Source organism: Aulonocara stuartgranti (assembly GCF_965226115.1).
Source record: "Aulonocara stuartgranti genome assembly, chromosome: 12".
NCBI lineage: Eukaryota > Metazoa > Chordata > Actinopteri > Cichliformes > Cichlidae > Aulonocara > Aulonocara stuartgranti.
Genome location: NC_138948.1, coordinates 7,040,067 through 7,055,497, shown reverse-complemented (window position 1 = coordinate 7,055,497; position 15,431 = coordinate 7,040,067). Strand labels below are relative to the sequence as shown.

Genomic DNA, 15,431 nt, shown 5'->3' with positions numbered 1-15,431 from the left:
GTAGTTACATTAGTACCATCAATCTGCCACCAGTGTGTGATTGTGCTTTATTTTGTAAATGGACTGGTACTTACATGGTACTTTTGTATTATATTTTCAAATTTGAAGTACATTTTACTAGAAGCCTCACTTACCCATTCACACTCTATCCTGTGCACTTTAATCCTAACATGCACACACAGTCATCAGGGTAAAATCAGGGTTCAGTATCTTGCAGGAGGAGGAGACAGGATTGAACTGCTGACTCTCTAATTAGCAGATGACTCACTGACACAAAGACTCACCATCCCTTTGAGTAGCACCCTTGCTGAAGCTCATTCACTCATTGAAGTGCCTCTGATAAAGTAGGTCTTACAGACGGTGACCATCTGAAGCTGAAAAAAGAGTAAAAGAACTCAGGTTATCGATGTGAAAACCTCCGATGTCACAAATCTGTCAAAGAAGTGGTGAATGCTGTGATTTACTACAGGGAGTGCAGAATTATTAGGCAAGTTGTATTTTTGAGGAATAATCTTATTATTGAACAACAACCATGTTCTCAATGAACCCAAAAAACTCATTAATATCAAAGCTGAATGTTTTTGGAAGTAGTTTTAAGTTTGTTTTTAGTTTTAGCTATTTTAGGGGGATATCTGTGTGTGCAGGTGACTATTACTGTGCATAATTATTAGGCAACTTAACAAAAAACAAATATATACCCATTTCAATTATTTATTTTTACCAGTGAAACCAATATAACATCTCCACATTCACAAATATACATTTCTGACATTCAAAAACAAAACAAAAACAAATCAGCGACCAATATAGCCACCTTTCTTTGCAAGGACACTCAAAAGCCTGCCATCCATGGATTCTGTCAGTGTTTTGATCTGTTCACCATCAACATTGCGTGCAGCAGCAACCACAGCCTCTCAGACACTGTTCAGAGAGGAAGAAGGTGTCTTCCAGAAACTGGCAGTAGGACTGGGAGTTGAGCTTGACTCCATCCTCAACCCGAAAAGGCCCCACAAGCTCATCTTTGATGATACCAGCCCAAACCAGTACTCCACCTCCACCTTGCTGGCGTCTGAGTCGGACTGGAGCTCTCTGCCCTTTACCAATCCAGCCACGGGCCCATCCATCTGGCCCATCAAGACTCACTCTCATTTCATCAGTCCATAAAACCTTAGAAAAACCAGTCTTGAGATATTTCTTGGCCCAGTCTTGACGTTTCAGCTTGTGTGTCTTGTTCAGTGGTGGTCGTCTTTCAGCCTTTCTTACCTTGGCCATGTCTCTGAGTATTGCACACCTTGTGCTTTTGGGCACTCCAGTGATGTTGCAGCTCTGAAATATGGCCAAACTGGTGGCAAGTGGCATCTTAGCAGCTGCACGCTTGACTTTTCTCAGTTCATGGACAGTTATTTTGCGCCTTGGTTTTTCCACACGCTTCTTGCGACCCTGTTGACTATTTTGAATGAAACGCTTGATTGTTTGATGATCACGCTTCAGAAGCTTTGCAATTTTGAGACTGCTGCATCCCTCTGCAAGATATCTCACTATTTTTTACTTTTTTGAGCCTGTCAAGTCCTTCTTTTGACCCATTTTGCAGAAGATGCCAAAACCACTGATATCAAAATGTGTCCGATGAGATTTCTTTGAAAATGAGGTGAAAGTGAGAAAAAAGAAAAAAAGAGCACCACCTGTGTAAGATTATGTTTCTGTAATGGTTCATTCATGAAAGTAAACATCCTCTTTAACTGAAATCATATTTTAATGCTAAAATATATATTGTTGTTTTTGTCGATGATTTTTCAAATGTTTATTTTTACCAAAAGCTTAGAAAATTATAAAGAGCATTATTATGTTTGATCAGGATGATCACAGTTACTGTGACAAAATCCTGAGTTTTCTCTCAATCAAAATATCAAAGCCTGGCTGCTCTTTTATGTGACTGTAAACTCAGAAGAATTTTCTATTTTATTTTACTGACATATTTTCTGGAAGTTACATGTGGGCAAAAATCCACAGAGTGAGAAGTATAACATTAATAATATCATAAAGAAGAAACCAAACATGACTGTAAACGACCTACGACAGACCCGATGACACATTTGTGCTTTTCAGCATCTTTAACCACTTTTATTGCACATTTGCTGTCACAGCATACCTCAGCTGCAGCTTCCCTGCTGCCAGCCACACGAACACAACAACAACATTCAGTCCGGACTCAATTCATTGTTTTATGCTGGAGAGGTGTGATTGTGGATGCCACTCAGCTGCGTCCGCCTCACCTGCAGCGGCACCGCAGATCAGGCCCCACCACAATGACATAAAGAGACATAACAAAAGTAGAAAGAGCCAACTCCAGAGAAATGATGCAATAAGATTGGAAACAAAGTAGGGCTGAACGATTATGGAAAATAATCTAATTGCGATTTTTTGCCCCAATATTGCGATTGCGATGCGATATGCGATTATTTTTTAAGGTCTTTGTCTTCTGTATTATTAAACAAAGACAAGCAATACATCATATAGTATGGCCAATACTATATTACATTAATTTTAAACTGTTCTTTCCTGGAAGACAGACCTCTGTTATGATGACATGAGGTGATGCATGAATTGATGACTGACATTTTTATTTAACTTCTTCAATCACAACAGTATATTTGAACATACACAATAGTTTATTTTTAGCTTACAAACATCTGAGCATAAAGTGCTGACAAGGAACCCTGGTGTAAACATTAAAATGAAAGTCAGTACAATGTGCAGATTGCAGAAATATAAATAAAATAAATCAGTGGCTTTACCACACTCAGTTTTTCGACATCTGTGAACTACTAGACAGTCATTAAATTAAAAAATAATATTAAATAAATAAAACTAATAAATAAAAAATACACACATCTTACTGATCTCTGCAGTCAGTAACATTACACATAAGGTGCAAACATAATAACAATTGTGTAAACACACACACAAACACGCCTTTAAATTAAAACTGGCTGAACATCTTGATTATCTGCAGTAAGTAACAGCAACACAGCACAAACTAAAGTGCACAATGAGTATGGCTCAGCTAGCCATAATCATCCTAGCTCACAGGTTTTTTGCTAGGAAGACTAGCATATCTACTTTTGCTGGCTTTAAGGATGAGCGAGTGCAGGTCACTATATTCCCTCCAGTGCTGAACAGACGCTCTGAGGGGGCACTTGTGGCTGGCACACACAGATATTTGCGGGCCATCTTGCACAGTCGTGGAAAGTGAATGTTGTGCACCTTCCACCAGGCTAAGGGATCATCCTCTCCGTCAATGACAGGGGTCAACAGGTAACTATTCAACTCTGCCTCCACGACATCTTCAAGTGGCAGAGGCAAAGCTGAAGAGGCCGCACTGGTTTTAAAAAGACTACCAATAGTCTTCTTTGCCTTTCCCCCAGAGGCCTGTGCACTTGGAGAATTTTGAGCAGTTTCAGTGCGAGACCTCTTCTCCTGCCAGATGGGAAGAGAGACATTAGTTTTGCAGTTAGCTTATTTTTAAATATTATGTGTTTGTGGAAATATAATTTTCAAGGATTTACCTGATTATATGTACGTCTAGCCGATTCCACCGTTTCTGTCTTCAGTCGGGCCTTAATGGCAGGAAGGTTGTCTGCGCTGATGTATTGCGTTTTGAACCTAGGGTCCATGAACGACGCAACATCCAAAAGCTCCTGGGTGTTGAGGTCACTATACTTGTCGTTGAGGTATGCCAGGACCTTGGTTTTAATTGATCTAGTCAGATCAGTGTCCGCAGCATCTTCAGCCAAGACTGATGTTGCCAGAAGATGGAGAACTGGCTTGAGGTAGGAGATGCTCACATACTCTTCTCCAGAAAGAGCATCAGTAAATTCGGAGAGAGGATGCAGTGCCTTATGAATGGACTCCAACACTTCAGCATCCTGCCAGGTTGGGATGAGGGAGCGTGCATGTCGGTCACCTGTCAATACCTGCGATATGGCTTTCATCTGTTCCAGCACTCTGGCAATCATTTTCTCTTTGGACCCCCATCTTGTAGGGCACTCAGTAATGAGAGAGTGCTCAGGAAGCTTAAGCTCCTTCTGTGCCTCAGTGAGAGCTGCCTTTTTCTTCCAACTGTGCGAGAAGTGCCCCACCAACTTCTTGCACAGCCCAATTGCTCTTGATACTCTACCATCTTTGATTGCATTTTCTGGAGGGAAAAAAAAAATAAAGTAAAAAGTAAAATTAGTGTTAGACATACAATTGCAGTTATGATGCAAGGTTTCACCATTTCTCTCTCTCTCTCTCAAATTCAAAGTTGCTTTATTAGCATGACTATGGGAACAGTGTTGCCAAAGCTATTGTTACATACATCATGACATACAAGAACATAAGACCATAAGACAAAAACAAAAAAGAAAATACATAAGAAGAGGTGGGTACATCAGGGTGGGGTTGACATAACATATCTAGAATTAACAGCAGTAAAGAACAAGATAAATAATAGTGTGGTGTGTTTGTAGGAGAGAGTGATACACAGGCTCGCACATACATGCATGCACACGCACACTCTCTCTCTCTCTCTCTCTCTCTCACGGCAGTAACTTACCAATAGCAAGATGTAATCTGTGTCCGAAACACTGGAGCCTGGTCCATTCGTTCAGCTGTGCTGCTTTCACCATATTTGACGCGTTGTCCGTCGTTATGCAGACAAGGTTGTCTTCAGGGAGATCCCAACACGCAAGCCCCTCTCTCAGGCCAGCAGCAATGTTTTCCCCTGTGTGGTCTTCGGGGAAGTAGGCCGTTTGTAGGCTGCGAGCTTCGAGGTGGAGGTCTTCGGTAATGTAATGCACCGTCAGACTTTGATAGGGCTCTGCTGTACGGCTTGACCACATGTCTGTTGTCGCCGCAAAAAACTCAACAGCCTTTAACTCCGCTGCGACCCTCCGCCTACATTGCATATGTAGCTCGGGTATTGCAGTCTGACTGAAATACGTGCGGGAGGGCATTCTGTACCTCTTATCCAGTGTAGTTACCAAATTATTGAACCCAGGCTTGGTCACCGTATTGACGGGCATCATGTCTTTCGCGATGCAGTGGGTTACTGCTTTGGTGATTTCCACGTGCCGTTTTGAAGTGCGTTCATATGGCGTAACACCGTCAAACAGTTCGGTCAGTGATCCTTGCCGAGTAACGTTACTAGGTTTATTCTGCACACTACTAGATTTTTTAGCCATACATCTACCATACTCTGTTTTGTGCCGAGTCTTAAGGTGCTGGTACAAATTCGTAGTGTTTCCGCGAGATGTAGAAACTCTACCAAGACAGGTTTTACACAGTACTTGACTCTGTGCGACATCATCTGTTTTAAACCCAAAATATTCCCACACGGCTGATGTTCCATTCCTCTTTGGTACTAGCATCCCCGCAGGCTCTGGTTCTGTTGAACCTGAGGCCATTGTGTAGGCTACAGCTTTGCTTGCTAGTTCACTCTCGGTAGACTGTTTCAAAACTTTGCTCCCCGTGTCACGTGACCAGAGTGCAGCCTCTGTGGTTAGACAATCTCGTTTGATCATATCACATGTTTTACTCGCGCATGTCACGTAAACGGAGTATAATCGCAGCGTATAATCGCAGCCTTTGCGGTTAGAAAATTGCACTTGATCATGTCGCGATATTATCGCAAATGCGATATATCGTTCAGCCCTAAAACAAAGGCAGTGGGGGACAGAGTGAATGAAGAGAAGTCGTCTCAGTGTTGTCACTGACTGGAGAAAGAAGATCGCAGAAGTTTAGAGTGTCTCCAGCTCATTTCATTGATGCCTCATCTGACTTGTTGGTATCTAAATCGGCTACAAGGATTAGACATGTAAAGAGAAACTGAGGTTTCATGGTGGTGTCACAAGTGAAAGGACTGGTTATTTTTCACAGGCATCCAGCTGACAAAGGCAGTTACGTCATCATGGGAGCTTCTGTTCTGTATTGTATAGAGAAGAGTGAGTGAGTGGACCAGGTCATTGATTCCCAGGCCTGCTGAAGATCATGGTTTCCCAGTGGTAGTGTAGGCAGCACATGCGCATATTCTATGATGTGATTTGTACTGTTGCAGGGTAGACTGAGGCATCCCTAAAGACTGATACATCAGGTCCTGGGCAGCAGGAGAGACGTCATGACAAGAAGAGATGGTACTGAAACAGTTCTAGTTTTACATTTCTCTGAGACTTTTGCAACATCAAAGATGGTGGATGAAGTAGTACAGTTGGTGCACTCTTACTTTACTCAGATATGTAGAAAAAGGATGAGAAATAATATTTATCACATCATCATTGTTATTACTGTCAACAGTAGTTATCAAAGTAATATATATTAACAAAAACATCCCTATCATTATCTGTATTATTTCATGCTGTGTTAAAAATAATTACATGCACTTTACAACATTCAGTTCAGGTCATGTTTGTTTAGCATTAGCATGCAGAAATGCCTTCAGGTAATCTTTTACCGTGCAGTATTAGAACAGGCTGAACTAGACAAACATTTTTATGGAATGAAACATGAGTGCGATACAACAAAGCTGCTCACCCTGAAAAAAGTAACTGCCACCTTAATGAAGCGGATGACACAAAGTACATACTAAGAGCTATAATGTAACAAATGTTCTTTTCTTATTAATGATTTCTAATGAACAGGGAAATCAAACACACTATAAACTGAGAAAAAGCATTTAGGCGGAATAAAGTCTCTAAAAATTATCTGATCAGTTTCAGGCTTGGTTGTTTGATATATTCTCAGAACAGAGAATAAGATATTAAACTGATAACTGGTGCATCTTTCACCTTTGTTTGGATAAAATGCTGGTTTGGGAAAAAAAGAAATCATGCCACCTCACACTTTACCAGTTTACCTACTGCATGTTGTTTAGAACATTTTCACATTAATCCTAGTGAAGAGTGATGCAGTGGTGAGTCCTGTCACCTGTTAGGGTTGTAAATCCTTGATTATTTATTTAAATTATTTGATAAAGCTGTTTTAATTATTCTATTTATACACAATGCAAATGTGCTCATGAATGAGTTGGCTCTCTGTGTTTTGAGGCGCTATGCCTGTGCTGAAATATTGACGTGGATGTAGATCGCTTGAGGTTCCTTTTTTGCTGCATGCTTACACATACACTGATAATGGTTAGAATAAGTCTTTCTAGGTCAGGAAGTCCAAACAAGATGCCCTGAACTGGGCCTTAAAATCAGCTGAGGGATAATATTAGATGATCAAGGCTACATAGGGTTGTTTTTCTTCTTTGTCTTTCTGATTCCAGGAGGAGCAGATACGAGGCGAGGTCGGACTGAACGGAGTGGATTGGAAGGGAGTTCAAACACATGCAAGTTAGGTTAACTAACTATCTCTATTTGTTAACCCTGGCACAGATTGTTGATCTGCCGAGTAACCTGTCTTTAAAACAGCAGCGTGAATGATCAGTATTTCTGCACAACTTCACTGACACAGAGAGGCTATCAGCATGTCTGATGCAGAATTTCTTTAACACCGTGAGAAACTGCACCAGACTGTGACAGAGTGAAATGTCAGGGTGATTGATATCAGCTCCACCCATAACAGAGTAAATGAAACCTAAAGATTCACTTCGACGATCACCCGGGAACGCATTACAGTAAAGGCTGGGATCTGTACGGACGAATACAATTTAGTTCAAAAGTCAGAGTGACTGTATTTCGGTGAGTCTTTTCCTTTAAGTAATCTGTAAATTATCAGGGATGGCTGAGAAATTGCTTTTAGGTTACTTGAGTTGCCATGTGTGTTCAGAGACTTTCAGAGATCCTGTGTCTCTGAGCTGCAGCCACAGCTTCTGTTCAAGCTGCCTGCAGAAATTCTGGGAACAAACTAAAAACAAAAACTGTCCCATTTGTAAAAGAAAATCTTCAAAGGATGAAGCATCCATGAATTTTGCTCTGAAAGAACTTGCTGACTCCTTTGCTAAGACACACAGTGAGAGCTCATGTGAGACAGAAAAAGAAAAGGAGGAAGAGAAGGAGGAGGTGGTGTGTGATAAACATCCAGACGTCCCTTACTGGTACTGTGAGGATGAAGACAGAGCTGTGTGTCCTGTGTGTGACTTTTCTCTCCACCAGAGTCACAAAGTGGTTCCTGTAGAAGAAGCAGTCAGTGACCTGAAGGAGCAGCTGAAATCTGACTTAAAGTCTCTGCAGGACAAGAGGAACAAATACAAACAAGTGGAGAAAACATACAATGAAATGAGGGAACACATGAAGAAGCAGCTGTTGTCCACAGAGAGGCAGATCAGAGCAGAGTTCAACAAGCTCCAGCAGTTCCTGAAAGAGGAAGAGGAGTCCAGACTGGCAGCTCTGAGGGAGGAAGAGGAGCAGAAGGGGAGGACTATCAGCAGAGAGATGAAGATGATTGAGGAGCAGATCTCCTCTCTGTCAGACAGCATCTCTGCTGTTGAAGAAGAGCTGCAGAAACACAGCGTGCCATTCCTCAGCAGTTATAAAGACACTCAGAGCAGAGCCAGAGCTCAGTGTCAGATCCACAGCTGGTCTCAGGAGCACTGATAGATGTGGCCAAACACCTGGGCAACCTGTCCTTCAGAGTGTGGGAGAAGATGAAGGAGAAGGTCCACTTCAGTCCTGTCATTATGGACCCAAACACTGCAAACTGCTGGCTCTATCTGTCTGATGATCTGACCAGTGTGAGACAAGGAGACACAAATCAGCAGCTTCCTGATAATCCAGAGAGAAACATTAAGTATAATGATGTTTTTGGCTCTGAGGGCTTCAGCTCAGGGAAACACAGCTGGGAGGTGGAGGTGGGAGACCATCCTGACTGGAATGTGGGTTTAGTTAAAGAGTCAGTTGACAGGAAGGGAGAGTGTTTTGCTTCACCAAAATATGGAAACTGGTGTTTACTGTACCGCAGTGGAGAATACACTAATGGTGTTGGTCAGACTGTGACAGTGAAGAAGAGTCTCCAGAGGATCAGAGTCCAGCTGGACTATGACAGGGGGGAGGTGTCCTTCTATGACCCTGAAGACATGACTCACATCTGCACCCACAGAGACACTTTCACTGAGAAACTCTTCCCATTTTTTGAGGTTGGAGAAGCAGGAGACGCCAAAACCTCTGATATCAAAATCTGTGAGACTGAGATTTCTCTGAAAACTGCAACGACGTCTCTGTGAATTCTTTTTTCTTTTCTCTTGTTTCAAACTTTCTCGTTGTTTGTTACAGCTTGTTTTGTGGTTGTTTGTTTTTCAATTTCGGCTACTCCTGTTGTTATTTTTTATGAGAGAAATTTCAGAAAGAAAAATTTAGCACCTGAAGCAATTTATACAATAAGATACAAATTATTTTCAAAACACAGAGTAAAACAAAATCATAAATGTAATATTTTTTGTTTTGTTGCAAATTCAGTTTGAAGGTGTTTAAAGCCATTAAGTGTTCATGAAACTGTTTTTAAACATTTAATCAGTATAAAATAGATGTGACATTGATAAACAAGCTCTGATAAATGTCACTTTCTTTACCTTTATCAGTTATTTAGATCCATATCAGCTAATGACAGCATCGTGACAATTTGTGCTTCTAATGTCTCCTTTTAATACTTAACTGTCAGTGATTCATTTAAGTGATTTGCTTCATTTAAATGTGTTTCTTATAGCATGTTCTCCATTATGTTGCAAAATAAACCAAACTGTGTAGGTTGTCATAATAATTCAGCCATGTTTTTCTTTAAAATGTGTCATTGCAGAATAATGTTGACTGTCTGACATTTATTCAGTTGTATTCATACAAACTAAAGTTCATTATTGTTCCTAAGTTCTGTGTAAATTGCTTTGTCAGATACAGACACTGTTTTCTTTGCTACTGACTGACCCAAAGCATTTATTTCATAATTGTTGAACATTTGTACAGTTGGAGCTGCTGTTTGTTCCAGTGTGTTTCTGTGAACTCTCACTTCATATTCCAGATCACATCAGCACATTCAGGATTTCGTCTCGTTAACTGTGGATTTCCTGTTTTACACCTGCAGAGCAAATGTGATGAAAATGTTGGAAACACGAGTTCACTGATTTCCTGGATTATTTTCCGTCAATAAATACATCAAAGCCTGTCTGATGTGTCTGTAAACACAGAAAGACGCTGAACTTTCTATTTAAACTGTCATTTTATTGATAACACCTTAACACATTTTCTTGAAGTTAGTGAAACACGTGTAGCATATAAGAGAATAAAGCATCTAATCTGAGGAAACAGAACGAGAGGATTAATAGTGTTATACAGAAGAAATCCAAAAGTGTCAATAAGAGATAAAAGGAAAGTAAGAGGAGGACACTTCATGTAGTTTATGTGCAGGGCTGCACAAACAGTCTCTGTTCAATTTCTGATGAACTGCGGATGTCTCTGACTGGACTTTCTGTTTGATTATGTTTGTTCCTTTATTTGTTTTTACTTTGACTACAAGTGGCAGATGGCTGCCCACTCCCTGAACTTGGTTCTGCTGGAGGCTTCTTCCTGCTAAAGGGGAGTTTTTCCTTCCCACTGTTGCCAAAGCCCAAAATCATAGAGAGTCATACGACTGTTGGGATTTTCTCTGTTTTCTTGGTATTATTGTAGGGTCTTTCCCTTACAGTATAAAACTTCTTAAGGCGAATGTTGTTCTGATTTAGCATCATATAAATAAAAGTTAATAGAATTACAGGCTTAGTTAACAGGAAGGAAGAATATCCTGCTTTACCAAAGTTAGACATTTGGTGTTTCTAATATAACAATAGACAACATACAGATGTTGTTGGTCAGACTGTGACCCTGAAGACATGACTCACATCTACACTCACAGAGACACTTTCACTGAGACACGTTTAATATTTGGAAAGCAGGAGATGCCAAAACAGTCTAAGGGAGTTTTCATCATAGTTCAGTGAGATCTCAGTAATTTTCTGTTTTTTGGTTTTTATTTTTGGTTTATTTTTAATTTTTGTGTAAATGAGTATCATATTCTATCAACGTGTCCTTCAGAGAGTGGGAGAAGATGAAGGAAAAGGTCCACTTCAGTCCTGTCATTCTGGACCCAAACACTGCACACTGTTGTCGCTATCTGTCTGATGATCTGATCAGTGTGAGACTTGGATTTAAAAAAACAGCAGATTTCTGACAATCCACAGAAAAACATTAAGTATCCCGACGTTTTTGGCTCTGAGGGCTTCAGCTCAGGGAAACACAGCTGGGAGGTGGGAGACCATCCTGAGTGGAGTGTGGGTTTAATAAAAGTGTCAGCTGACAAGAATGAATCATTCATTTCACCAGAAACTGGAATCTGGTGTTTAAATTATGAGAGTGGAAAATACACTGATGTTGTTTATCAGACTCTAAGAGTGACGAAGAGTCTCCAGAGGATCAATGACCGTCCCCAAGAGAAGCATTTATTAATGACAGCTCAGTGCAGCCCAAGTTCAAACCAGAATTTAAAAAGCGACGCATATTAATGTTGGTTCAGTCACATTTCTCTCTGAAGCATAGAGACTATCGGCGGTAGTCTGGTGGTGTATTCAACATCTATATCACAGACACAGCGCCATCTAGTGAGAATGTAATAAAATAGCAAGTCCATTACTATCAGCTCCGCCCCTAACAGAGTAAATGAAACTTAAACTCATTGTCGACCACGCTGGAGACGCCTTCACATTAAAACCTGCGCTCTGTACCGAAGAGCACAATTTGGCGGCATTATCAAGCAAAGAGGTCGTATTTCGGTGAGTCATTGAAACCAAACCCTGGAAAATGGCAGAGAAAGTCGCACTTTTTGAAAACTATCTGAGTTGCCATGTGTGTTCAGAGACTTTCAGAGATCCTGTGTCTCTGAGCTGCGGCCACAGCTTCTGTTCAAGCTGCCTGCAGAAATTCTGGGAACAAACTAAAAACAAAAACTGTCCCATTTGTAAAAGAAAATCTTCAAAGGATGAACCATCTATAAACGTTTCTCTCAAAGAACTTGCTGACTCCTTTGCTAAGAAACACAGTGAGAGCTCACCTGAGGCAGAAAACGAGAAGGAGGAGGTGGTGTGTGATAAACATCCAGACGTCCCTTACTGGTACTGTGAGGATGAAGACAGAGCTGTGTGTCCTGTGTGTGAGTTTTCTCTCCACCAGACTCACAAAGTGGTTCCTGTAGAAGAAGCAGTCAGTGACCTGAAGGAGCAGCTGAAATCTGACTTAAAGTCTCTGCAGGACAAGATGAACAAATACAAACAAGTGGAGGAAACATACAATGAAGTGATTCAACACTCCAAGAAGCAGCTGTTGTCCACAGAGAGGCAGATCAGAGCAGAGTTCAACAAGCTCCAGCAGTTCCTGAAAGAGGAAGAGGAGTCCAGACTGGCAGCTCTGAGGGAGGAAGAGGAGCAGAAGGGGAGGACTATCAGCAGAGAGATGAAGATGATTGAGGAGCAGATCTCCTCTCTGTCAGACAGCATCTCTGCTGTTGAAGAAGAGCTGCAGAAACACAGCGTGCCATTCCTCAGCAGTTATAAAGACACTCAGAGCAGAGCCAGAGCCCAGAGCTCAGTGTCAGATCCACAGCTGGTCTCAGGAGCACTGATAGATGTGGCCAAACACCTGGGCAACCTGTCCTTCAGAGTGTGGGAGAAGATGAAGGAGAAGGTCCACTTCAGTCCTGTCATTCTGGACCCAAACACTGCAAACTGCTGTCTCTATCTGTCTGATGATCTGACCAGTGTGAGGAATGGAGACACAAAGCAGCAGCTTCCTGATAATCCAGAGAGAAACACTAAGTATCCCACTGTTTTTGGCTCTGAGGGCTTCAGCTCAGGGAAACACAGCTGGGAGGTGGAGGTGGGAGACCATCCTGGCTGGACTGTGGGTTTAGTTAAAGAGTCAGTTGACAGGAAGGGAGAGTGTTTTGCTTCAACAGAATATGGAATCTGGTGTTTATTGCATAACAGTGGAAAATATATCAATGTTGTTGATCGGACTGTGAGAGTGAAGAAGAGTCTCCAGAGGATCAGAGTCCAGCTGGACTATGACAGGGGGGAGGTGTCCTTCTATGACCCTGAAGACATGACTCACATCTGCACTCACAGAGACACTTTCACTGAGAAACTCTTCCCATTTTTCAGTATTGGAAAGGCAGGAAATGCCAAAACCTCTGATATCAAAATCTGTCAGACTGAGATTTCTCTGAAAACTGCAACGACGTCTCTGTGAACTTTTTTTCTCTTGTCTCATCCTTTTAGTTACAGCTTGTTTTGTGGTTGTTTGTTTTTCAATTTAGGCAACTCCTGTTTTTATTTTTTAGGTAAGAAATTGCAGAAAGAAAGATTTGTATCTGAAGCATTTTATACAATGTGATAAAAATCATTTTCAAAACACAGTAAAATTAAAGGATAAAAGTAATTTTTGCTTTGTTTTCTTGCAAATTCAGTTTGAAGGTCCTTAAAACTTTATATTTATTTGTTCTTTTTTTGGTTGATCTTTTCCTTTTTTGACAAATATATAGCAGTTTCAAGTCATTGGGTGTTCATGAAACAGTTTTTACACATTTAAACAGTGCGAAGTTGAACATACTTCCATGTGTCAGACATTGATGAACAAGCACTGATAAATGTCACTTTCCTTTCCTTCATCAGTTATTTAGATCCATATCAGCTAATAACAGCATCGTGACAATTTGTGTTTTAATGGTTTCAAAATGATAAATAGACTTGACTTAAATAATCCTAATGTCATCTTTTAAAACTTAACTGTCAGTGATTCATTTAAGTGATTTGCTTCATTTAAATGTGTTTCTTATAGCATGTTCTCCATTATGTTGCAAAATAAACCAAACTGTGTAGGTTGTCATAATAATTCAGCCATGTTTTTCTTTAAAATGTGTCATTGCAGAATAATGTTGACTGTCTGACATTTATTCAGTTGTATTCATACAAACTAAAGTTCATTATTGTTCCTAAGTTCTGTGTAAATTGCTTTGTCAGATACAGACACTGTTTTCTTTGCTACTGACTGACCCAAAGCATTTATTTCATAATTGTTGAACATTTGTACAGTTGGAGCTGCTGTTTGTTCCAGTGTGTTTCTGTGAACTCTCACTTCATATTCCAGATCACATCAGCACATTCAGCATTTGGTCTTGTTAACTGTGGATTTCCTGTTTTACACCTGCAGAGCAGATATGATGAAAATGTCGGAAACATGAGTTCACTGATTTCCTGGATTATTTTCTGTCAATAAAAATATCAAAGTCTGGCTGCGTTTTGATTTGTGTATAAACATAGAAGAAAATTTGATCTCTTAATTTTTATTGTTTAATTCTTACTGTATTCAAACTGTCCTTTTATTGGTAACACATTAACACATCTTGTTGAAGTTAAGAGAAACACGTGCATCACCTAAGAGAATAAAGCAATAATCTGAAGAATCAGAGAATTTAAGGATTAATATTATTATACAGAAGAAATCTAAAGTAGCAATAAGAGACAAAAGGAAAAGTAAGAGGAGGAAACTTCATGTAGTTTGTGTGTAGGGCTGTACAAAAAACCTGTGTTTATTATTTAATCGTTGATAATTCAAACAGAATGATGATTTATTAGAGGCATCAGTGCCATTTTAGTCCCCACTGTGCAGCCCTGATGTTGTTGGTCAGACTGTGACAGTGAAGAAGAGTCTCCAGAGGATCAGAGTCCAGCTGGACTATGACAGGGGGGAGGTGTCCTTCTATGACCCTGAAGACATGACTCTGATCTACACTCACAGAGACACTTTCACTGAGAAACTCTTCCCATTTTTTGAGGTTGGAGAAGCAGGAGACACCAAAACCTCTGATATCAAAATGTGTCCGATGAGATTTCTTCAAAAATGAGGTGGAAGTAAACAACCCACGACAGACCCGATGACACACTTATGCTTTTCAGCATCTTTAACCACTTTTATTGCACGGTTGCTGTCACAACACCCCGCAGCTGCAGCTTCCCTGCTGCCAGCCACACATACACAACAACAACATTCACTCTGGACTCAGTTCATTGGTTTATGCCGGAGAGGCGTGATTGTGGATGCCGCTTTGATGTGTCTGCCTCACCTGCAGCGGCACTGCAGATCAGGCCCCGCCACAATGAAAAAAAGAGACATAACAAAAGTAGAAAGAGCCAACTGCAGAGAAATGATGCACTAAGGTTGGAAACAGAGGCAGTGGGGGAAAGAGTGAAAGACACCCTAAGAAGAGAAGCTGACTCCGTGTTGTCACTGGCTGGAGAAAGAAGATGGCAGATGTTTACAGTGTCTCCAGCTCATCTCAGTGATGCCTCATCTGACTTGTTGGTATCTAAATTGGCTACAAGGATTAGACATGTAAAGAGAAACTGCAGTTTCATGGTGGTGTCACAAGTGAAAGGACTGGTT

General features: G+C 40.7%; 2 protein-coding genes and 1 pseudogene across 3 annotated transcripts; 2 read left to right on the top strand and 1 right to left on the bottom strand.

Moving 5' to 3' along the window:
• Positions 1 to 314: 314 nt before the first annotated feature.
• Positions 315 to 5,605, bottom strand: LOC309719494 (E3 SUMO-protein ligase ZBED1-like; the record flags this gene model as incomplete). The annotated part of the gene is made up of 4 exons (XM_082555648.1): positions 4,595 to 5,605; positions 3,567 to 4,195; positions 3,265 to 3,477; positions 315 to 374 (listed from the first exon to the last, which is right to left on the bottom strand). Exons 1-4 carry the CDS (start codon positions 5,559 to 5,561, stop codon positions 315 to 317), a joined length of 1,869 nt encoding a protein of 622 aa, XP_082411774.1. The 5' UTR covers positions 5,562 to 5,605.
• Positions 5,606 to 5,691: 86 nt separating this feature from the next.
• Positions 5,692 to 10,134, top strand: LOC309719396 (E3 ubiquitin-protein ligase TRIM35-like; annotated as a pseudogene). The gene is made up of 2 exons (XR_014280719.1): positions 5,692 to 6,170; positions 7,301 to 10,134. The product of XR_014280719.1 is annotated as an E3 ubiquitin-protein ligase TRIM35-like (transcript).
• A 1,405-nt stretch (positions 10,135 to 11,539) lies between these two features.
• On the top strand, positions 11,540 to 14,279 carry LOC309719397 (E3 ubiquitin-protein ligase TRIM35-like). The gene has a single exon (XM_082555511.1). It carries the CDS (start codon positions 11,796 to 11,798, stop codon positions 13,236 to 13,238), a length of 1,443 nt encoding a protein of 480 aa, XP_082411637.1. The 5' UTR covers positions 11,540 to 11,795; the 3' UTR covers positions 13,239 to 14,279.
• The last annotated feature ends 1,152 nt before the right edge of the window (positions 14,280 to 15,431 follow it).